At 38.2% G+C, this 23,820-nt stretch overlaps 1 protein-coding gene across 1 annotated transcript in view; it reads right to left on the bottom strand.

Annotated features, from left to right (window-relative positions):
- Positions 1-12,304: 12,304 nt before the first annotated feature.
- HEY2 (hes related family bHLH transcription factor with YRPW motif 2) overlaps positions 12,305-23,820 on the bottom strand; it is an 11,891-nt gene continuing 375 nt past the window's right edge. The window contains exons 2-5 of the mRNA XM_077752716.1: positions 22,113-22,191; positions 21,895-21,978; positions 19,518-19,599; positions 12,305-15,352 (exon numbers count right to left, since the gene is read on the bottom strand). Of these exons, the coding sequence (XP_077608842.1) occupies positions 14,667-15,352; positions 19,518-19,599; positions 21,895-21,978; positions 22,113-22,191 (931 nt within the window). The 3' untranslated portion in view covers positions 12,305-14,666. The remainder of the gene's footprint in view (positions 15,353-19,517; positions 19,600-21,894; positions 21,979-22,112; positions 22,192-23,820) is intronic.

Raw genomic sequence — 23,820 nt, 5'->3', positions numbered from 1 at the left:
GAAGCTTTTTTTTTTTTTTTCCCTACAACCTAAAAAAGTCTCGAGATCTTAACCGCTTTTTATCGTAGTTGTGTCATTCAGTTATAAAAGCTGAATTCGTTTTTAAATGCTATTTGATCTCAGACTNGACTAGATACAACAACAGGTTCTTACCCTGTTCCTCAAAGCATCCTGCAGGATAAGAGAATGTAAACGTTGGGTTCCACCTACTGGAGCCCAGGTAGGATGCCTTACCCGGATAGGGGCTGGAGTGTTGGAAGGGACCAAGGTGGAGGTGCTGTGAGACAAGCAGGGGCGGCCTGATTAGAGAGGAAGGTGGGTGAAGAGGAAAGACAGTAAGTAGAGTGGTGAGTGGGGAAGTGCGGGGGGAGGGGGGGTACTTGTGTTGCAGTGCCTATCCCCTTAAAGAAACTAGAGTGCAAGAACATTGTGGAAGGAGAGAGAAGCAAAGCATAGAAGGTTGAGCAAACCCACCTACCCTGGGCAGACCACGTCCTCTGTACATAATTACGACAGAAATGTCCAGAAGCAGAGTATGGAGAGCCTTGGCCCCCCAACACACCACGAAGGGGCAAATAAGACTGCCTATCACAGTTGTGTACGAAATCAAAGGAAAACATGAGTAAGATTTTGATTACCGCCTATTAATTCAGAAAGGGTGCTGACTGGGAGCATGGCAAAGCAGGAAGCAGTGTTACATTTAGATCTGGTCTGAAGAGGTCATTCAAGTGAGCTTGTCCAGTACAGAGAGTGAAATTTTTGACTAATGTTGATAGATTTCAAGGAGATTCAGCTCTGAAGTGAGAACTGAAGGCCCAAGAGTGGAAATGCTTCCTAAGACATGACTGAGTGCAACATGAAGAGCCAAAGTTTGCAGGCTTGACTTCCCCTGGAGAAGGACCAAGTAGGGAAGTCTAAAGAAGAGTCAGTACAAGTCATATTCAAAGAAGCCAAAGAAGAAAGAGTCTGGAAATTGCAGTGTAGTTATTAGTAGCATAAAGGATATTTCTCTTGTTTGGTTAATTTTTTAATGGAGTTTTATTTTATGTAGTTTTGGTGTCATCCTTATTGTGTTTCACCTATTTTATTGTTATTTTTTTAGTCAAATAAGTACACTTTTCCTAAAGAATATTGTCATTTAGACACAGCAACACTATCACATTATCTACATGTAGCACAAAGTTGCTGCTTTGTAGAGCCAGAATATTGTGCTCAATTCTCTCCTTAGGAAAAAGGGGGAAATGCTGAAGTACTGTTTGCATAAATATTACACATATGAAGAGGTTCCTTAAAAGTAAAGGAATAGAAGATATTTAACCTGTACAGATGAAAGCAAAGGTTATTTGCTGCATACCAAAAACATTTTTTCTGGACTTGTCAAATTATTTCATTTTAAACACAAAATCATCATCCATCCAGGGCTGGACTGATGCACAACTAAATATAAGGATACCTAAGAAGAACCAAGCATTCGGGGGAAGGAAGGGCAGGACTTTCACTAGTATGTAGTACAGTGCTTGACATATGGTTGGTACTAAATGAATGGATTACTTAATCCATTAAACCAAGAAATAGATTGCTAAAACTTCACGTGAAAATAATCATACATATGTTAAGCCCTCATAATTCTATTTCTGTATGAACCACAGTTCTGTATTTCCATTGAGAGAAGAAACGGAAAAAGAATTAAACTCAGTCAGTTAAGCGTCCAACTTTTTGGCTCACGGCATGATCTCATGGTTTGTGAGTTCGAGCCCTGTGTTGAGCCCTGTGTCAGGCTCTGTGCTGCCAGCTCAGAGCCTGGAGCCTGCTTTGGATTCTGTGTCTCCCTCTCTCTCTCTCTCTCTCTCTCTCTGCCCCTCCCCCGATCATGCTCTGTCTCTGTCTCTCTAAAATAAATAAATGTTAAAAAAATTTTAAAAAAAAGAATTAAACTGAATCGACCTGAATGATACTCACAATTTAATGAGTTCTTTTAGATTCTAAACAATGAACTAAGCCCTTGATCTATAATAAGTAAGTCAACTCTTAACAACAATTATCTTTACTTGTAGTTTAGGAAACAGACTCAGAAAGTTTTTATAATTTAGTTGAAATCACACAAGTGTCTGGGGAACCAGGATTCCAACTTGATTTGCCCAACCTAAATCCTGTATTCTTTAAGACTCCCCACACTACAACAAAGTTTCTGGTGGCACATTGACATCTTCTTTAGAGCAATCTTAACAAATAGCATGGTTCATGGGGAGTGTTGCCTAGAAGCGAAGAGGAATTATATGATATTTCAGGTTCTCTTCTAAATGTATATTTGAATTCTTTGCAAGGCAAGTTTAGTGAAAGTCAACTCTAGTAGTTTGCGGAGGTTACCAGATTCCAAAGAAAGATGTGGAAAACTTTTAGTTAATATAGAAGTCTAACAGCAAACACAGTGTACTTGCAATTATGAATAAGCATTTTGATCTGTGAAAGTGTTTTTCTCCCTTCAGTATTACTTTTATTTAAAAATCATCGTTGCCACTTCTCTATGTTGATCAATATTTTATTGACTTAAAAATGACTACTCTTGGGGCGCCTGGGTGGCTTAGTCGGTTGGGCATCCGACTTTCGCTTGGGTCATGATCTCACGGTTCGTGGGTTCGAGCCCCGCGTCGGGCTCTGTGCTGACTGCCAGTTCAGCGCCTGGAGCCTGTTTCAGTCTGTGACTCCCTCTCTCTCTGACCCTCCCCCTGCTCACGCTGTCTCTCTCTCTCTCTCCCAAAAATAAATAAAACATTAAAAAAAATGACTACTCTTGTTTTTTCATCTTCTTCCTTGAATAAGTAGGCTAGAGAAAAATAATATTTTTATATTAGTTACATTAAAGGAAAGCAACTTCAATGTAAACCATGGACCAACTTGATTAGCTTTTCTCCACTTATTGCATCCTCTGAATTTCTATACTATATGTAACATAATATATATTATTTTATATAATTCGGTATAGTTTTGTGTAAGTCATGTTTTTGTACATTCCTTGAGGTCAGAGTTTGCCTTACAAAGTGATAATCATATCATTAGTGGTTCAAAAATTGTTTCTGTTTTTTGGTCTTGGTAATTAGTGTTCAGCCCGAAAGCTCTGAAGTGATAGTAAGCCAAGAGCTCTATGAGGACAGGGTCTCAGTCACATTCATCTTTGCATCCTCTGGGGTATGTCAGTACTTGGCACATGGGAGCAATTCAAAGGACTCAAGAGGATAAATAAAAGAATGAGGCAAAACGCTGGAACTTGCACGTCTCAGAAAAAACACAGGTGGCCAGTAAATTGTTTTAAAAAGTATCAACTTCTTTTGTAATCCAGAAATAAAAATCAAAATAAAAGGATTCTGTTTACACCCATCAAAGTGGCAAAAATGAAAAAAAAAAGTAACAATATCAAATGTTGACAAGGATATAGAATAATGGAAACTCTTACACACCAAGGGTGGAAGTGTACATTGATGCAATAAAATGACTTTGGAAGACAATTTGGTATTATCTAGTAAAGTTGGAGGTTTTCATACCCAGCAAGACGACCCATGAGAAATCCCTTCACAGGTGCACCAGGAGATGTTAGAAGTATGTTACTATGACACCATCATAGTAGACCCAAACTAGAGGCAACCTAAATGTCTCTCAAGGGAAAAGTAGCTAGGGGCACCTGACCTGAGTCAGTCGGTTAAGCATCTGATTCTCAGTTTCAGCTCACCTCATGATCACACAGTTTTGTGAGTTCCAGCCCTGCGTTGGGCTCTGCACTGACAGTGTGGAGCCTGCTTGGGATTTTCTCTATCATTCCCCTGCTCACACTGTCTCTGTCTCTCTCAAAATAAATAAATAAGGTTTAAAAAAAGAAAAGAGTAGAGCAACTAAATATATTGTGGTATAGTCATAAAAGGAAACACTGCAGCATAGTGAAAACAAATGGATTACAGATCCTCTTATGAACATTATGAAGTCAAGAAAAATATGATTTAATTTTAAAAGCAAATGAAATACAGAATGATTCTATTTTATATTAAGTTTTAAAGTGCTAAATTAAAAATATTGTTTACTGGTATATACACAGATGGATAAAGAAAAGCAAGACAGCGGTCATTCCTGGTTAATGGAAAAGACAGAGGAAATATTTGGCAAGAAATAAGCAGGAGTATTTTGAAATACTGGTAATGCTTGCCTGGGTGTACAAAGTTGTTAATTCTCACTTGATTATTTATAACTTATACATACATTATACTATTTTCCTCCACCAATTCGATGTTTAATTAAAATTAAAAAAAGGAATGAATGATATGTTTAGGCAAACTTTTTGGGATAATGGCATGCCAGCAATATTTAGTTGAGGAAAATATCACTCCTTTAGGTAGCCATAGTCTGTAATGGTGCTTTTCTAAGTAGGGAAGTTCCAGGCATTTTGAAAATGATGAATGCAAAAATACACCACAAGGTGGCATCACAGCCTCAAGTATCTCATGAGGACATACTTAATCTAAGAAACGCATTCTCGCCTTGGAAATGTTGGTATAGTTAAAATCTAGAGTTTATTGGAGTCATAGAGAGCAGCAGAGGATATTTTTATTCTTTTAGTTTCTTTATTCTCATTTCATCAATTATTCTTGATTTTAACTGCCAATATACTGTGCTGTCAGACTAAAGTTTGAGGGAAGCAATTCAAATAAATTCAACACAAGTATGCAGGTCCAGCTTATGACATGTCTTCATTCATTCCTCATTCAGTCAGGCAGTCATATATCCATTCATTTAACCAATGTCCACAAATACTTATTGAGCTTTCTTTCTGTAATACACAGAAGTCAAAGAGGCCCAGGAGACTTAAAAAGAGCAAAAACATAGTCACTACCACTGAATTTTGGCATGGTGATAAAGACAGGTAATAATCATGTAATCACAAATTTAAATTGCAACCGACAGATTCTATAAGAAGTATGTGATTCTATACTCATGCTTTGAATCAGGTGGAGATGTGAGCACAGTACTCCGTCTGCTGAGATCTGAAAAATGATGAGGTACCTAGGTGAACAGGAGAGAGAAGAACGTTCTGATTAGAAGGAACAAGTGCAAGTCCTGGAATGAGGAGAGATCAAGGAGAATACCAGGGGCTGAAGGAAAGCCACTGTGGCTGGATGGCAAGTGAGAGGTAGGAAGACAAGGTGAGGGGGGCGTAGGGAGTGGGCAGGAGACAGAGCTTGCATGGCTCTGAAGCCTGAGATTAAGGATTGATTTTATCTTCATATGAAGAGGACTGGAGAGCCACAGAGGAGAGGGGGTATAGCAGTTAAAGCCCATGCACTGTCACTGGTTCTGCCTGAGGTGCTCGATAGTGGCAGAGCTTTGTTCACCTGGGTATGTGTGATTTGCTCTTTGATGGTGAAGGACGTCATTTAAAGACAGTGACATAATTTGGATCTAAAGAAACATGACTCCATTGTATTTATTTTGAATCAGTCTAAAAACCATTGCTTTTGAAGATAGGAAGCATAAAGCATGCTTTCTTAACAAACCAGTAGACCCATTCAGCTCATTCACAACAAAATAAAAAGGTTTCATATCTAAAATATAAACGTTATGAAAGATGAGTCCATGGGTAGCTCACTGAGTTGAGCATCCAACTCTTAAAATCAGAAGATCTGGGTCACATGACCGTGGGAAAGATGATCTAATGTGGCTAGGCCTCAAGTTTCTTCTGCAAAATGAAGCATTGGTCTAGGTTATGTTCTTCTAACCCTGAAATTTTGTAAATCTGCAAATATATATAAAGCAAAATGTATATGCAAATAATTTAATATAAAGAGAACAGGTGTTGGGCAACTACCTTGCTATGTATTTGAATATAAAGTTGTGTGAACGGGGCTGAATGACACTTATTTTGGATCTTGACATTTTCAATAAACTAACTTTTAATAAGCTACATTACCATTTATTGATAGTCTACTATGTACCAGATCTTATGAGCATGATCTCATTTAATCCTCAGAAAATTCTTGTGAAATAGGTGTTGTTTTTAAATCTTATTTTACTAATTAAAAAACAAAACTTACACAGATTCAGTAATCTGTCTGAAGTCACACAGCTAATACATCTGAAGATTGATCTTGTTATATCTGATTTCAGAACTTGTCCTTTTAATCATTATCCTATTTATTATATTCCTTGAAGAGCATAAAAATGACTTATATATGTTGAGTAGAGATAAATTTATTAGAATTATATATACAGATTTCAAGTTATTTATGAGTGATCTGTTGAATAAGTACTAAGAATTTTAATAAGCTCCCACATCTTAAAACAAACAAAACTGCTTAATAGACTTCACTTAACTAATGCACTATCCTAGATATGGCTGTGAAGTTGCACTATTATTAAGCAAACCATCTCCTTGTTAATATGTTTTTGCTGTATCTGTAAAGGATATGCTTACAGAATTTTAAGTCCTCACCTATACATTTTAAAGAAACAATTAGACAAATAGTTCTATCATTTTTCTTGCTATGTCATATCCTGATGACAAACAATGGTGAACTTTATTTCTCCTTTAGTCTCAAGCTCCTGATACCCAGAGCAAGGAAGCCACCTGCTGGACCTTGTTTGGAGAAGTAGCTAAATGCGTTTATATTTAGTTATTGCTCCTGTGTTGTTTTGTCTATAGCTCCTGCTCTTGGGCATGCCCGAGATTTGATGGTCACATCAAAGGCATTGTATTCTCTGTTGTGAGAACTAGTCAGTGTTGGTCAGATAATTTATCAGTTTATTGATAGGACCCGTTCCTATGATAGTCATGCTCAGTAGGCACTTGGTGTTTATGTCTGTTTCCTCAGTGCAACACATTTGCCTAAAGCCTGTGCTTAATGAATAAGCTGTGATGTACTTATGGATATCTTGAGGGTGGAGATGCTTATTGAACCTGCAAAGGGGGCACAATGGCCTATCAAGCCCCCTTACTGTAGGGGTAAAGATGTTCATCCTCAGAGGCAAAGCTTGCCCACTGAGCTCATCTGGTGGTCACCAGACTGTCTGTGGGTTTAGTGATGTTACCATTCCCAGCCATTTGTACTGTGCTGTGCTTATCTTTCTGACAGAAAGATGTCAAAATAATAAAATAAATTTAGCAGTGGCTGCTTGTGAGACAAAAATTTTTTTTAAAAAAAGTGGATTGGTTAGTTCCTGTTTAGGAGGTGGCGTGCGACTGTGACAGAGAAATGTGTGGTGATGAGAGTAGAATATGGTCTGTGTGCCTCTGTGTTTTCCCCTCCTGACTGTGAACACATCTCTGTCATCTTGCCAGACCTCAAGGTACCAGGGCAGGAGTACCAGGGCAGCCATCGCTGGCCCAGGAGAGCCTACACAAACAGCGACACAAAGTGGTAGCCGGATTGTTTTGGTGGGAAAAGAAAAGAAGAAAAAAGGTCTTTATGTTCTCTGTAATTAAGGGAAAAGGCTTAAAAAGAAGTGATGAAAGATCTTGGAAGCAGAGTTTCACAGTATGGTAAATAATATTCAGCTTGATAGCTTATAATCACAAAAGGTGGGGTTAACTCAAAATACGTTAGTTGTTTTATGAGTTTATGAACAATTTAAAATTTAGTTTTAAAATCTAATTTTTACAAATTCACTTATACAAGTAAAACATTATGAATAATAGCCATTCTTTGAGAAATACTTTTCCTTCTGCATGAGAAAACATGACTTTATTATCACTGCAGTGAAAACACAAAACTATTATAATGCACACTAATGGAAGAAACTTTAGAGTTAACTTGCCGAAGATACTCAAGCTCATTCTATCCCTTAAAAAAAAAAAAAAAAAAAGCTTACAAGGCATTCTATTACATGCATATCTATTTCATATGCATGTATCTCTTCATTCCCACAGACTAATAGAATGACAACTGAGGTCAAGGAAACAGAATATTCAATTCCCAGAAGACTAAGAACTTAAAGGCCTATAAAAATGTCTTTAGTTATAAGATTTTTTAAAAACTATACACATATAAACTCTTAACTGTTATGGAAAACATGCCTAACCATAGGCCAAAATGTTTAGGCTAGTTCAAAATCCCTTCCTGTTAATAAGAATTGTACAGTGGATGGGTCACTAGACAAGTCTTTCTAGGCCAAATGAAGAACGTTGTTTAATGACATGATGGACCTGGAATGTATACAGATTCAGAATGATCCAGCACTCTCCCCCTCACCAAAAACCTCTTATCTTTCATATCAAGTGGAAGACTGAGGTTGAATTTTCTTTTCAAACTCAATTTTCTCAGATATCTTTTTTTAAGTTATTTATTTATGTAAGTAATCTTTATACTCAGTGTGGCGTTCGAACTCACAACCCCAAGATCAAGAGTTGTATGCTCTTCCAACTGAGCCAGCCAGGTACCTCCAGAATCCTTGTCTTAATACTTCACCATTTTGCTTCACCTTTGCCATCACCTTGAATGAGATTTAGGATACTTTTTGTTAGACATTACTAATAGTTAAGGTCAGCAATCAAGTTAAGGTATGTATGACCTGCTTGAAAGTTGAAAGTTAAAACTAAGAAACTGCCAAAATTATTTCCTTTTATGTTGTACAATGGAATAAAGTAGGGTTATTCTTTTTTTAAATCCTTTCATATATTAAAAGGGTAAGTAAGATAGGGGCGCATGGGTAGCTTAGTCGGTTAAGCGTCCAACTCTTGATTTCGACTCAGGTCATGATCTCATAGTCATGAAGATCAAGCTCCCCATCCAGTTCTGAGCTGACAGTGTAGAGCCTGTTTGAGATTCTCTCTCTCTCGTTCTCTCTCTCTCTCTCTCTCACTCTGCCCCTTCCCCACTCCTGCTCACTCATGGGTGTGCATGTGTCCTCTCTCTCTTCATCTCTCAAAATAAATAAACATTTAAAAAAGGGGGGAAAAGGTAAGATTGTAGAGGCTTTTATGCTAATACTATAGACAGATTTAGTCTTATTAATAATTCAAAGTCATCCCAGGTAGGTTGAAATTTCCTGGTAGGTCTGAGGCCAAAAAAGCATTGTCAAAAGCCATAGCCTAGAGGTCAAAGGTATGGGCTGAAGAATCAAGACAAACCTGGGTTGAATCATAGCTTACAACTAATAGTTGGGACCTCGGGCAATTAACTACAACTCCAAATCCTAATATGTAAAACAAAGATAATAATATAGGCACTCTATAGGACAGTTATGAGGCTTCACTGAGACAACAGATTTCACACACTTAGCATAGAGATCAGTGCAGAGAACAATGAACAGCATTTGCAGTGAGTATTCATGTTTTGTCTTTGTTGGACCTGTACTGGGTTGGCCTGGTTCTGTCAGTTATAGCAGAGAACCCAGTTCCCTGAGCAACTCCATTCCTGTCTGTTCCTTTCAAGTTAAAAGAGAGGAGGAAAGTACACATGGTACCTAGGGAGCCATTTCTCATATGCCTTTGGCCCCTCATACAAGATTTGTATATGCAAGCAAAGGGGCTTTTTTTCTTTTTAAATTCTCCCATCTGAGTTCAAAGACTTATCCTTCCAAAGAATATGAGCTATAGTCACAGTTTATGATGTCATATTTGCTGTAGCACTTTGTTTTAGTTGCTGAAATATTCACAACCTCAGTTATTGCTTAGATCTTAAAAGAATTACAAGGGGAAGTCAAACTCCATTCTTCAGTAAAATGCAGAACTGGGAATAGTCCCATTGGGCAATAAAAACATGAAAAGCTAAAAATACATCTATCCTTAGATCATAAAACTTACAAAGTTAATCCAGATTCTTAATTTGACTAGGACCCTATCCAGTGAGTTTTGTTTGTTTTAATTTTAGAGAAAGAGCATGAGCAGGGAGGAGGCACGGAGGGAGAGAGAGAGAGAATCTAAAGCAGGCTCCATGCTCAGCTTGGAGCCAGACTTGGGGCGGGATCCCATGACCCTCAGATAATGACCTGATAATGACTGAGCTGAAATCAAGAGTTGGATGCTCAACTGACTGAGTCACCCAGGTGCCCCAGTATATTCTTAAAGTAAGCTAAATTAGCCACATTTTAATCTCTGTACATCTCTAGCCATGGATTTTTAAAATTGTACTTATGTACATTAGTATACTGTAGTATTGCTTCAAATCCACGATGTACCTTTTTTCTTTTTTATAAACACTCTGGAAATTGGGATGTCTTATGATCAATGGATAAAGTTCTGTTGTGGTGATGCTTTTCCATAAAAACTGACCTTAGGAGTACTTCAGTTGGTTAAGCATCTGACTCTTGATTTTGGCTCAGACCATGAACTCACAGTTAGTGAGACTGAGCCCTGATCTCACTGTTAGCACAGAGCCTACTTGGAATTCTCTCCCTCCCTCTCTGTCTCTGTCACACTCATGATTTTTCTATCTCAAAATAAATAAACAAACAAAACAAAACAAAAAAGCTGTTAAACCAACAGTGTCTCTTGCAATTGATGAGAGTCTTACTTATGGAAATAGCTTTGTGATGAGGTGACCTAATGATGTAATGATATAATGATTGAAAAAGGAACATGTTGATTGTAAAAAGAAAATAATCCAAAAGGCTTAAGATTTATGATATATATCATATGTACATGTGGGGCATTAGAGCCATGAGTCTAGTTAACATTTGGCCATTTTTTTTTTTGTTTGACCATTACTTTAAAAGTCCCTCAGATTTATTCAAATATGACGAACTATCATATTTGTAATAGTACACTATCCCAAAGAGACCAAAAAGCCTCTCCTGACTAGTTCTCAGAAACCTCTTTTCTCACTCTCATGGCACTTCCTTCTTTCAAGGGTCCTTGTGAATAGCTAGAGTGATAGTCACACCTATCACTGTCAGGCTATAGAATTACATTTGCATGTGCTACCACTTGCCATTTGAAACTTAACATGTGTACACAGTGCTTAGTACACAATAGTTATTCAATAAATAGCTTCTGGCTCATTGATGGGAAATACAAAACTGTGTTTAAATTACTGTTGAACTATATTTCTAGGCCCAAGGTGGAGCTATTCCTACCCAGGTGCTACATCAGCAGATGCAACTTCAGATAACTTTTGAGTCCCTATAAATATTTCACTTGATGAGAGATGCAGTGTATCTAGTGAGCCAATCCCCCAATGCCAAGCTAACTCTGGGCCTTCTCACCCTAAACAAGGTTGATTATGTAACTCTGCCAATCAGATATTTTCCATTTTTCTCTTCCTTGTTCTTTACTCTTTATCCTATAAAATCTTCCTGTCTTCTGCCCCATTGTGCAATTCTCCAAAAGGAGACTGCTTCATGAAGTGTTAAAGTTTGTATTATTTACTGGTTTCTTCAATCGTTTTCTAACATTAAGTATACATATAGCTTTTTTAACATTTGGGGAAAACCAAATTTCTAAAAAATGTCATCACTTTTTTATCCTTTTATCCTACCAAAAATCCCTTGAGTTGATTTTGGTACTAACTTTTACAGAAATAAAAGCCACTGATAAATCAAACTTTAAAAGTCCTTTTCCTCCTGGACCATAAGAACTATTTTTTTTTTTCCATTTTGGGAGCAAACATGAAAACTACCACACCTAAAGGCGGAACACCACTTTCACAGAACATTGAATCAGAGATGGGAAAACAGTTGTTACAAAGAAACATCAGACTCAAAATGGAGTCACTTGTGCAAGCCCCATATCAGCAAACCAAGACTTAATATCTAACCAAATTGCAGTGACCTTTAACCAGTCAATCTGGAATTAACCGATCAGTACCAGTGAGGTCATCTGCATGACAGAACCACCCCCACTCTTCCCCCAAAGGAAGGTGACCTTGCCTGAAACAATTCACTCTTTGTTAGAAACTTCCTTTTGTAGCCCCCTTCTGCCTTTCATTTTGTATAGCTTCTTGGAGCCCCTTTCTATTTGCTAGATGGGATGCTGCCCGATTCATGAATTGTTGAATAAAGCCAATTTGATCCTTAGTTGAATTTTGTTTTTTAACACAGAGAAATGTGATGTCAAATAGCTAATGTGAAACATTTATCAAAGACCAAGGAACTTCAAATGACCAAAATTATAGACAACAATTATCTTTAAGAACTACGACAACCCTTAGCAACTATGTCACAAGTTGTTTTGCAAATATTTTAATCAATTAATTGGAAAAATAACAGCCCATATGTAACCGGGAAGGAAAAAAACGTTAAGGAAAAACCAAAAAGGATGAGAAAGGGAGAAAAGAAAGAGGATTTATCTTAAAATATTTAATCCAAATTAAAAATAAAAATTCCTGATCTCTAAAATGGTTTACATTCCAAAAAAGGAAAAGAAATTCTTTGAATGGTGACATTACAACAGGCACAGAATCAGCTATTAGGTCTTAAAATAAGAATTACTTCTATGCCTATTGTCCACAAATCAGGACTCAAAAGCAAACTGCAAATACTACAAAATCCATTTTCTTATTTGCTACCTAACTCCATCAGAGCTAATGGAAGATGCAATAACCACAGAACTTAGAGATAGGATGAACAAAGTCATCCGTTTTTGCTCATATTTTACCCATGTACAGACAAAAATTAGAAAAACTATATACTTAATTTTTCAAAACTAAGATAATGTAAGAAACCTCACATTTCTTCCTTTAACTGTGAGCATAACTGATATGAATAAAAACATTTTTTTAAAATTCTCTTACGTTTGGCCCAATAGCTTCAGGAACTGAAATAATCTCTTCTAGGCTTCATTGAAGAAGGAGAGATATGTGCATAATTTCTACAGCATCAAAAGAAAGTTTCATTGAGGTAGGTACAGAGGATTTATCATCAGGAAGCATGTATATGCTTATCACATATGCAAGTGATGTTTTAAAAACCCTCTACAAATGTTTTTGAGTTACAAAATGTATGACACGTCCTAGCTTACTATCCCAGGTTCAATTTGCTATTATTTGGAGTCCTTGTATTTGCACTTTTCTAAGAACCACGGTTAAGAATAAAAGGCAGAGGAAACTGATCACTTCTTGTCTCCAAATAATGTCATACCCACCTATGCTGAATTGATATTTTCAGGCAAGCTGTGAATTATATTAAATGACTCTGAAAGAGAAAAAGAAAAGCCACGGCTTAAATTGTTAGTGAAGGAGGGCCTTGTTTGAAATTCATGTCAACTTTCCATTCTGCAAAGCAACTCATCACATAAAAATAGTCAAAAAGGACTTCATTTAATTAGTGATATGTAGACTTTTGCATAGAAAAAGGTTACAAAGTAATGCAAAAAAGACTAGGTACAATAATTTTAAAACAAATATTTAAAAAGTATAATTTTGTATAATGTTTAACATTCGCATAATGTTTATTGCTTTCTCCACACAGCAGAGAAATGAAGTGCATAATGATACATGCTGTGTCTTTACCTTTCAAACATAAAATCTCACGTGCTCAATTTCAATGTATTAAGAGATTATTTTGTCATTAAAAATTTTTTAAAAAGAAAAATACTATTATGTAGCACTAGTCTAGGCATGAACAAAAATAATTTATGTACATCCCATTGCATACATTCATCTTGATTTGGGATCAAATGCAATCATGAGCTTGACAAAGAGCATTTAAAAATCGTGGCTTTTCTCTTCCCAATGCTCTCTCCCTTGACTCATCACCTCCAGAAATGTAACTTTCCCCAAAGGGCCACAAGAATAGGTATTACACATTATCAGGACAAAATGAAGAGGATAAATATGTAAAAACAGTCCAAATGAAACAATAAATTAACCTGAACTTTTACACACTGGAGAAGTTTTCAAGTTGGCATGAATCAAATAGCTTCTTGTGGGGACATGGTAGGCAACTGCTTCTAGGTGCACTCTATAAATGTATGGTTTTACATAAAGAAGCACCAAATTTTGAGCCATGAAAAAAAAAGTGCCTGGGGGCTTGCAGGCAGGGCAGAAAGGGCTGTTAATCTGAGCACTGATGGAATAATTGCTTATACCAATGCATTGCTAAATGTCACCAATTGGCAGGCAAGTCTGTACAAAGAAAGCGAACTAAGATAAAACTAGGTCTTTCAACTTGAAAATTATTTTCAGCAATCCTTTTGGCTAAGAAAAGCCTGTTGGTTTCAAGAGAGTATTCTTCTCTGGCATTTTATTAAAATGTCTGCAGCCTAATGCAAGACTTCTGTCCCTTTCCTGTCTTAACCTAACCTCTATGATCTTCTTTACTTGTGCAATGTTATCTGTTCACAAGAAAACTTTACTAACTCAGGCACTTATGAAACACAAGTTGTTTTTGTTTTTTTCCATCTAGTTTCAAGAGAATCCAGTCAGGGCTTTTTTTTTTTTTTTTCTTTCCCAATTCAGACATACAGATGCACTGCTGGATGGTACAGTCCATACATTTCCCAGGAAACTTCTAACTGAAAACGTGTGTGAAGTTTTCAAGAGTTGCTGATGTCAGTTACCAAGCTGCCTTAAACAAAACAAGAGAGAAAAGATAATACCACATTTCCACTTGTGAGGTTTGTGTCTCAAATAGCTTTATTGTTCCTTTGTGGATCTGTAGACATCTGTATGGCTACTTTCAGGGTGCAGAGGTTTAAGCTGACTCTGAAATGAAGGACATTCAGTTACTATTGCAAGAAGTTCAATGCAAACTTAAAAAGCTCCCACTTCTGTCCCCCAGGGTCGGTAAGGTTTACTGTTTGTTCCACCGCTTGTCTGCTGAGGGCTGGAGGCGGCTGACACGGTTAGGGGCGGGCTGATGGCTGTGGCGGCTGCCACCGCGGCAGCTGCGTTCGGGGGGAGCATGGGGAAGGCCCCCGCGAAGGACAGAGGGAAGCTGTGCGCGGCTGCGGTGGCTGCGGCGGCGGCCGCGTGGACCGTGGCCGAGAGGGACAAGAGAGAGGTGGACAGAGGCGGCACGCAGGGGGCAACGCTGCCCGTCGAAGGCATCCGAAGGGCAGAATCGGCGTGGGCGAACGTGGCCGTGAGCAGGGCGGAGCCGTGGGCAGGAGGCACTTCTGAAGCTGTGGAGAGGCGACAAGGCGTTGACTCGGAGGCGTGGAGTCCGTTGGGTTGGAGCAGGGCGGCGGGGAGGTGGTGGAAGGCCGTCGCCCAGTGGTGCGGGTGCAGAGGGTGATGGTGGTGGGCCAGCGAGGACGTCATGGCCGCCGCCTCCCGCTGAGAGGCGCACGTGCTGAGATGAGAGACCAGTCGCACCCGCAGGGGATCCGAGGAGTCCAGGCCCTCCACGGAGCTCAGGTACCTGGCCACCTCTGTTAAGCACTCGCGGAATCCAATGCTCATGAAGTCCATGGCAAGAGCATGTGCGTCAAAGTAGCCTAGAAGGGGGTTTGAGGGAAGTGGGGGCCAGGGCAGGGAGTGAGAGAAAACGGTACAATTACCGTGAGTAAACACCGACTATGCTCCTTCTCTCTGTGCTGCAGAAGATTCAAGCGGAATGACGACCCTTTCTGAAAATGTTGCCAGTTATTTCTGGTTGTAACTTTTGTAGAAGAAAGGACGCTTTGCAATTCACATGTGTGACAAGGCTGGCAACGCTGTATACTATAGCTGTTCTTGCAACCGAATGCCACGGTGGGGGAAAAAAATTAAGAACATCCGTGTTTCAGACACTTCCATAAAGAAACCAAGGGGGGATGTCTCTCCCTTTGTACTGTGGGATAGTGAATTCCCTCGTAAAATTTGCACATTAGTAATGACTTTCAGGCTCTGTCTCTGTCCCATAAGGTGGAGATTAAAGGGTTTATCTGAAACATCCTCACTCTTGGCATTTGTCACAGATATGAAATGCATCTTAGCAGCTTGAGGCCTTTCTTTAAAAATATGCTAGACTTAATAAATTCAACAATGCTTTTTGACTCTGTTTTTTTTTCAAAGTGAAAACATCTCAGTTTGTAAGAAAAAAGCTGATGAAAACAAAATGACTTTTTAAAAATCTTGGTTACTGATTTAAAGATCTTATTTTTTGATTAAGCAATATGAGACTGCTTTACTGATACGAGATTACTATACCTCTTCACTTTTCTGAAATTTTAGTATATATTTCCTTCACTGGTTAGCTTACATTTTCCTGGCATCTACTCAAGAAAAAGATGTGTATTAATTTTTCAGTGTGTTATGCATGCACTGCCACACCAAAGGTCACTACCATAAAGATGGCTGGAGCTGGGCCACATTTAGGAGAATCCCTTTTTATCCACTGATAATACATTGGACAGAAAATAATACTGTATTTTTATTAATAGTGCCAATTTAGGATACAATAAACATCAGACATTTTGGGGAAATGTCACCACTTTGAACAGGTGACATCTAATATGTACAAATACATCTTTTTTTCAGATTCTTTCTCATTTGCAACTTTTCAAAAGCTTTTTCAAATTAAAAATTTAGTCAGTTTTGGGATATGGGTATATCTAAATGAGAAATACCACAAAGTTATTTTCATCTAAGGCATTTATATTATCTTTTTCATGTTTCTGCAGATCAAAGTATTACCTGTTTCATTTATCATCCACTAAAAATTAAGCCATCTTATTCTATAATCAAAGCACTTTGGAAAATAGTATTCACAATTAATATTCACATTCCTAAATAAAGCTGAACTGTCAACAGAAACTTGGAAGTCCCAAAAAGACATATGAGACAAAAAGATACACCATTAAAAGAGTAAAAATAAGAGCACAAAGCAGATATAAGACAATATCATAAAATGTGGAAGATCAGCAACAAAAATAGTTATCATCCCAGGACTTCAGCTTAGTTAGCAACAAAGTCCCTGGGATTAAGAGGGAAAGCTCTTCCTGAAGACAATGCCTCCGTGGATAGATTTCACAGGAGAACCCTCAGAGTTCCTTGTGGGGCGTTGCAGGCTTCTGATATCCATGACGGAAGGAGGGAGGAAATCAATAGAAATCAGAGGACAGAAATGCAGAGGGATCTAGAAATTTAGGTTACTCTGCTAAATTGTCTCTAGAAGCTATTGCAATACCAAGATAGACTGTAAAAGAATGGAACAACAGAACTGGAGCTTCCATGAATTTTCATGAGGGGTACAAGGTGATTGAAAGTTGTGGTTTGCCAGCTGTATGTCGTTATATAGGGCTGAATTCTCTGTTGCATATTAAGGAATATCAGTTCTGTGATTTCTATTCTGTTGCTGAATGCAGAGGGAAACAGTGATGAACAGTTGTCTCCAAGGAATAGATATTGGGCCAATAATAAGAGCACACGGGGCCATTCCATACCACTTCCTCTGGGCCATCACTGCCATACGGCTTTAAGTGAATAAACTCACAGCAACCTTGTGGGGTAGACACTATGGCTTTCATCATTTTGCAGATGAGGAAACTGGGGCTCTTAGAGGGTTAGTAGTCTACCCTGGATCACAGAGCTAATATATGGCAGAGCAAGGATTTGAAACCAGGTTCCCCAACTGTAGAGTCTATGCCTTTCACCCCTGGGAGGCCCCCACAGCAGTGGAGTCTTAGATGATGTGAGCTCACATTGCCCGCCCCTCCTTTTCAAGGCCCACACTTTCTCCTGTGGAATGACCTCTCTAATGACTTGGCAGTCAGGCGACTTGTGTGGAGCTTGCTTGGAAATGTCTGTTCATAAACTATTCTGGGATGAATTTTAGGACTGTTCAGGTAGCCAAGAATAGCAACCAAGAATGGAACTTAGTTTTTATAGTAAGGCATAAGAACAATATTACTCTTTAGAAGTATAGCTCATGCCAAATATTTGCAACCCTGGTAAGAATTCTTAGCCTTGCGGTGAACACCACCAAGGGAGCAAGAGCAATCAAACTGCTGTTCCTGCACTATCACGAACTCAACCAGTCTTCTACTTCTGACGTAGCAGGTGCCGAGACAAAATTATGAGGCTAGAGGTGCTCTAAAGCTCAGAGTGCTAGGGGAGGCCTCACAGTGCCATAGAGCACGTCTGTCTTGGGTTAAAGGCCAGCCAGGGGCCGAGCTGGGCTGGATCACTGGCTTCTACGATTTTGTCCAGTTTTCTTTTCTATTATGTAAGAAGTTTTGAATCCTATGCTGAGGGTTACATTTTAATGATTAGAAATCATAATTCCATACCCATTCAGGATGGTTTCTAGAGAAGGTGCAATTTAGAGAAGGTGCAACTGAGATGAAGTCATGCCATGGTGGCTTCTCTTTAAAGTGATTACTCCTCACCTAAAAGATGGTGAAGGCCAGTGATGATGTTTTCTTTTTTTAAGTTTATTTATTTTGAGAGACAAAGCGAGCAAGGGAGGGGCAGAAAGAGAGGAAGACAGAACCCCAGGCAGCTTCCACACTGTCAGTGAGGAGCCCAATTTGGGGCTTGAATCCCTGTACTGTGAGATCATGACCTAAGCCAAAACCAAGAGTTGGACATTTAGCCAACTGAGTCATCCAGGCGCCCCCCGGGGCTGATGTTCTAATGGTCTTCAGCAGTATGGCCATACCGGGGTTAAGTCCTGAAGTACTTCTATACCAATTGGTAAACAGCTACTCCCTCCAATGTTTTGCCTCTGCTCTGATCTAGGGCAAACCGTGATACTATGTAATGAAAAGCTAATGCTGAGCAGAGAGGCCTTCAGGATGGAGGGTTAGCACTTAGCCCCTGGGGGTACCCTCTCCCACCCCAGTTGTCATATATACTGAGTAACAAAAGCACTCTTGGTTAAGGTGAGTAGCAAAGGTTTGCTTGAAGGGTGAAAAAGATACAAAAGGGCAAAATCAAGTCTGAGTAACCTGTGAGAAGAAGGAAATCTGAATGAATATTACAGCTTTCAGGATCTCAGGTCTATTTTTAATATGACATGAGGGTCCATCCCTGACCTTTTGATGATTCTAGTACAGAAGATATCTCTCCAGGGCACTGGGCCAGGGGCACCTGTTCCTGTTTGCTCTCTGCAGGAATGACTCTGCTCCATTAACAGTTTCCAGTTCAGAGATTTACTACCTATACTTCAAACGTTCTGTTCAAACGTCCAAGACCAACCAAAATCTGAAAACAATGAAAATAATTCTAAAATCAATTCCTCTGGAGTAGTAGCACCGTATTGAGTTCTAGCCTTGATCTAATGGGGAGTCCAGGGGAAAGGGAAAGAAGAGAAGAAGACTGCCTTTAATCTCCTGTTTATGTTTGGATGTTTGCGTGTTTGTTTTGTCTTTCTGTACAGATTCTAGCATGTGCTTCTGAGGTCCCAAACAAATCTCTGACCAGGCTGCCGTGAATGAAGCTTTACTCCCACAGTATTATGAAAGCAAACACAAGCCCAGGGTCAAGTGCTTCTTTTGTTCCAGAAGTTCTTTCCCACGAGTTCAATCCTGCCATTAGCATTGATTTCCACAGCTTTAATCTGGGACCTCCTATCTCAGCTTGTTAAAGAACTGTTCAACTATGACTTTCCTATAATCTTAGGGGGGAAATGAAAAGAGAAAGGTGAAAAGGGGGTAAAAAATGAAGTCACCTACTTACCTTTACCCCCAGTTGCCTGAAGCATCTTCAAATGATCTACCGTCATTTGCAATATTTCAGCTTTCTCTAACTTTGCAGATCCCTGCATAAACAAATCATGAAATCTTAGAAGTCCTATGATAACTGATTTGGAACATTTGACACTGGATTTTCAATTTTTCTTCTCACTAGAAAAGTCTAATTTCTTTTTCAGAGAAAAATCTGAATTCTTTGCAAACTTTACATACAAACAATAATTATTATGTCATACCTAATGACAGATATTTGCCAATTTATCATTTAAAGACTAAAAGGCATAACAAATAATTTCTTAATCATACGACTAAACTATACTCCTAAGGTCACTCCACTAAAACTATTACAACTGCAAAAATCTCAAACTTTGCATCCAATCTCTATATAACAGGACATTCAATAGTCTTATATAACGGTGCAGTCTACATCAGTTGAATCCAACTCTGAAGGAGAAGAAAATAGGATCTGAGCAAATTAGGTTTTTCAAAATAAAAAGTTCTAGTAAATCTTTAAGATACAGCCCAGTGAGGAGAACCAAAAACAAAAAAGGGAGGACTTTTAAGGGATTTTTCCCCAATAATTACCAGCAGGTGTCACTGTGAATTCCAAGTTCCTTAGCAAGAAAGCATAATTTACTCCCTACCTAGTAAGCATTAGAAATGCTTAAAGATATCTGAACCCTTTAGAATAGTTCTTAATAAAAATGCCTTGGGAATAAATATATATGTCCTACTTTTCAAAATAAGGCAACCTCTAGAAACCAACCGAAATACGAATGTGCCACCTTGAACTGCCTCAGAGGACTCTGGGTAGCTTCTAATTTCCTGGAAAAACTAAATAATTAAATCAACGTGTCTCTTTGAAAAGGGAACTGAAGTTTTTTTCAGGTTCCTATGCTCTAATTTTGTGAAAATTATCAGCACCCTGTATATGGTGAGAGTGCCAGAGTTACTGAAACTGCTAGAAAGAAACACTCTTCTAATCACACTGTGACAGGGCCAGCTCACCAGGGTTGGTAGCCAAGCTTGGCAAATGGGAAAGCCTGTGTTTATAGTAACTAACTGCCAAACAACTGAGGTTAGCTTTTAAGGTTTGTTCTAAGTCGACATTTAAGGAAAAAAACCTAACAAACTGATGGGGGAAAAAACCTAACAAACTGATGGGGGAAAATCACCAAAATAACTATTCTTCATAACTGTAGACATCTCAGTACCCAAAGTGAAAAACACAGATTACTGATATTTTCATTTTCAGCCTATTGTCATTGAAAAATGTTACTAATCAAATCTATAATTTTCACATTACATTTCCGTTACCAAAGATGGTTTCAGCATATAGGTATCTTTTTTCTCTCAAAAATGTATAATCTAGAGCATATTACATCTTGTACTTCTGTCAATATTCAATTTTTCCATCAAGATGTACAGTAGTTTCAGTAAAAGTAACTAATAACAAAATTGCAGTTTCTGGATAATTTCCAAGGGCTTTTATAGGGCTTGCTGTATAATGTTTGTGGTTCATGAAGTAAACAATGAAATGACATAAACAAACAACTGCTGTCTTATGCGCTATTTGAAAGTATTTTCAATAGAGTGTGATGCCATATTCTTTGAAAGATGCTCTTAGAAATCTGTGCCATTAGCTATTGTGGCAAGAGATATAAAACTTTTCCAAGAAAACAACAAAGGAAGATTCCACCTTTTGGCTTCCTCCTTTTCTAAGTGTGCAAAAAAAAAAAAAAAAATTTTTTTTTTTTTTGGTAAAGGAATACTTGAATTCTGAAAAAGGAAACTGTTGGCTAGTTTTATTTTTATCAAACTTCCAAAAAGATGCCCTAAATGGAACACCATTCTATTAATCTAGGGCTTAAAAATGAAACTAAGTGATTTGGTAAATAAATGTTATTAGTATTACCATTTAGGAACTAGAGCTAGATATGTTACTTCCTGGACTTTGGTTATTTTTAAAATAAAAAGCACTTTTTTTAGCAGTTTACAAAAAAAGTGAAATTTTGTGAATATATATATATATATAATTTTTTTTTTTTTAAAGAGTACGACATACAGCTGGGTTTTGAACAAAACCACTACTGGTCTTCACAGAAAGAACAGAGAAAGCATGAACACTGTTACCCTTAAGGGAAAATAAGCTGAAGAATGGAAATGTTTTTCAGCTTCATGATGGATTATGTTTTTAATAGTTTTGCCACAACAAAGCATTTTACTGAAATAGCTGCTCTGTGCCAGATCAGGGCACATACACCATTATTTTAATGAGCTTTAACAAGAACCCACATTCCCAGATGAGAGAATCAGATTTTCTGAGCTTTTTGGTGGGGTGGTCAGGGGTGAGGGTTGCTTACTTGTTTTTCAAAAGCAGTTGGCACCAGTCGTCTCAACTCAGATAAACTGTTATTTATCCGATCTCGACGCCTTTTCTCTATTATCTATCTCAAAGAAAGCAAAACAACAACAAAAGTTTATGAATACACAAATGATAAAGTTACTCTTAATGGAAGAATACCACTGTTACACATTAGGCTGGATTACATGAATTAAAAAGAAATGAAAAATCACATACCCCTCTCCTTTTCTTTCTTGCCATAATCTGAGATGTTGTTGTTGGGGAATTCGATCTAATCACAGAGCTAGTACTTTGCCTGTGAAACAGGAACAATAAGTCAGGTGCTACATTAACATAACAATGGTTTCTTCTGGGTTTGATGGCACCCATTAAATACTGAGCGACTGCACAGCTCAGGTCTACATTATTTTATTGTTAATTCTTACTTTTCTCTTAGCATACGTTGTGTTCAGTCCTTATATCTCTTTCCAGGTGAGAATTATGCTTTTTTTTTTTAAACAAGTCATCCAGACACCAAATCCATTAGCAAAAGCATCCCTCAACTTTTAAGTCTTGCAGTGAAAAAAATTACAGACAGATTGAGAAGTTAGAAACTAATACTTTCTAGTTCCACTCAAAAATGTTTCTTGAAAATCAACCAATCTCTAATAGCATCCTTCCTGCACCCTCCTGGTCAGACACACTAAACAAAGCAAAGCTATTTTAATATAAAAGCCATGTTTAGCACCACTATCAAAAGATATACAGTCGGTCATCACATGTCAACTGTTGTCCCTAGATGCAATCTTCAAAATAAACAGAAGTTATCTTACTATTTCAAAACTTCAATTAGACATATCTCACTAAGGGAAAAAAAGACAAATGTAATGTTTTGTATACTAATCTTCCAAAAAAAATGCCCCAAATTAAATATGGCACTGATAGGGAAATTAAAATTAGATCAACTACTAGTAAATGTTTGACTTTGAAAATGAAACCGTAGGTGAGTATCTCCTAGTCTTCAAGCTAAGCTTAAACCTCTAGGGGCTGAAATCAATCTTGAGTTCACTAATGAAAAGATATTTTATACTGAAAGTTCAAATCATTGTCCCTTCTATAACTTTTATGATCCTTTCTAGTTTGTACATGTTTCTCTTCATAAGTCGTGGATACTATGCTTCTTTATGTTCTCAAATTCTCCAGGTTCCTATTATTTGTTCTCTTTCATTTTAGAAATGTCACACACACCAGGTTCTTATTACCTCACCTTCTCACTTCTGGATCTTATTTCTGAATTAACTGTCTCCCTCAGTCCCACCCCATCGCAACTGGTTTCGCCTTTCACATGGCTTCTTCTGTTTTTCAGATCTCATTTTTTAAGACGACACACACTTTAATAATTAAAAGATACTTTGCAAACGTTTCCTGTAAATATCTTTGCTGTTGCTGGTTTTACGCTTTGGTCTGTGCTTATTAGAATAACGATGTGGAAAGAAAGCCAGTTTTCCAAAGGTAGGAAGAATTTTGCTCTTTGAGTGACAGCTGCAGATAAATAATTAAGGAGCTTGTGGGGATGTCAATTAGAAGCAATTATCATTTGACCCGCCGTGGCACTAAAATGCCTCGGTAATCTCCCTCTGTCACTGGAAAGTGGAGGTCTGGCTTCTGTGATCACGACTCCGATCTTTTCCAGAGTTAAGAACAAGCAATCGATGAGATGATCTACGCCCGGGACGATCTGTCACTCACTCTCCCGTCAGCCCACTCACACACCGCCAACCTGGAAAGCTCAACCTCCTTAGCCTTAACATCGCAAACTCATTTCTCCAAAAGGCGAGTCGTCTTTTTAGGCTCTTGAAAATTAAAAACAAAACAAAACATGTTTTTAACTCTTCGCCTGACCCATCCTGAAAGTGCTCCAGGAGCTTCAGTGGCGGGGGGGGGG

Source organism: Crocuta crocuta, unplaced genomic scaffold (genome assembly GCF_008692635.1).
Source record: "Crocuta crocuta isolate KB4526 unplaced genomic scaffold, BGI_CrCroc_1.0 scaffold230, whole genome shotgun sequence".
NCBI classification, from domain to species: Eukaryota; Metazoa; Chordata; class Mammalia; order Carnivora; family Hyaenidae; genus Crocuta; species Crocuta crocuta.
Note: the sequence above shows the minus strand (reverse complement) of the source record. Positions and strands in the feature narration are given on the sequence as shown.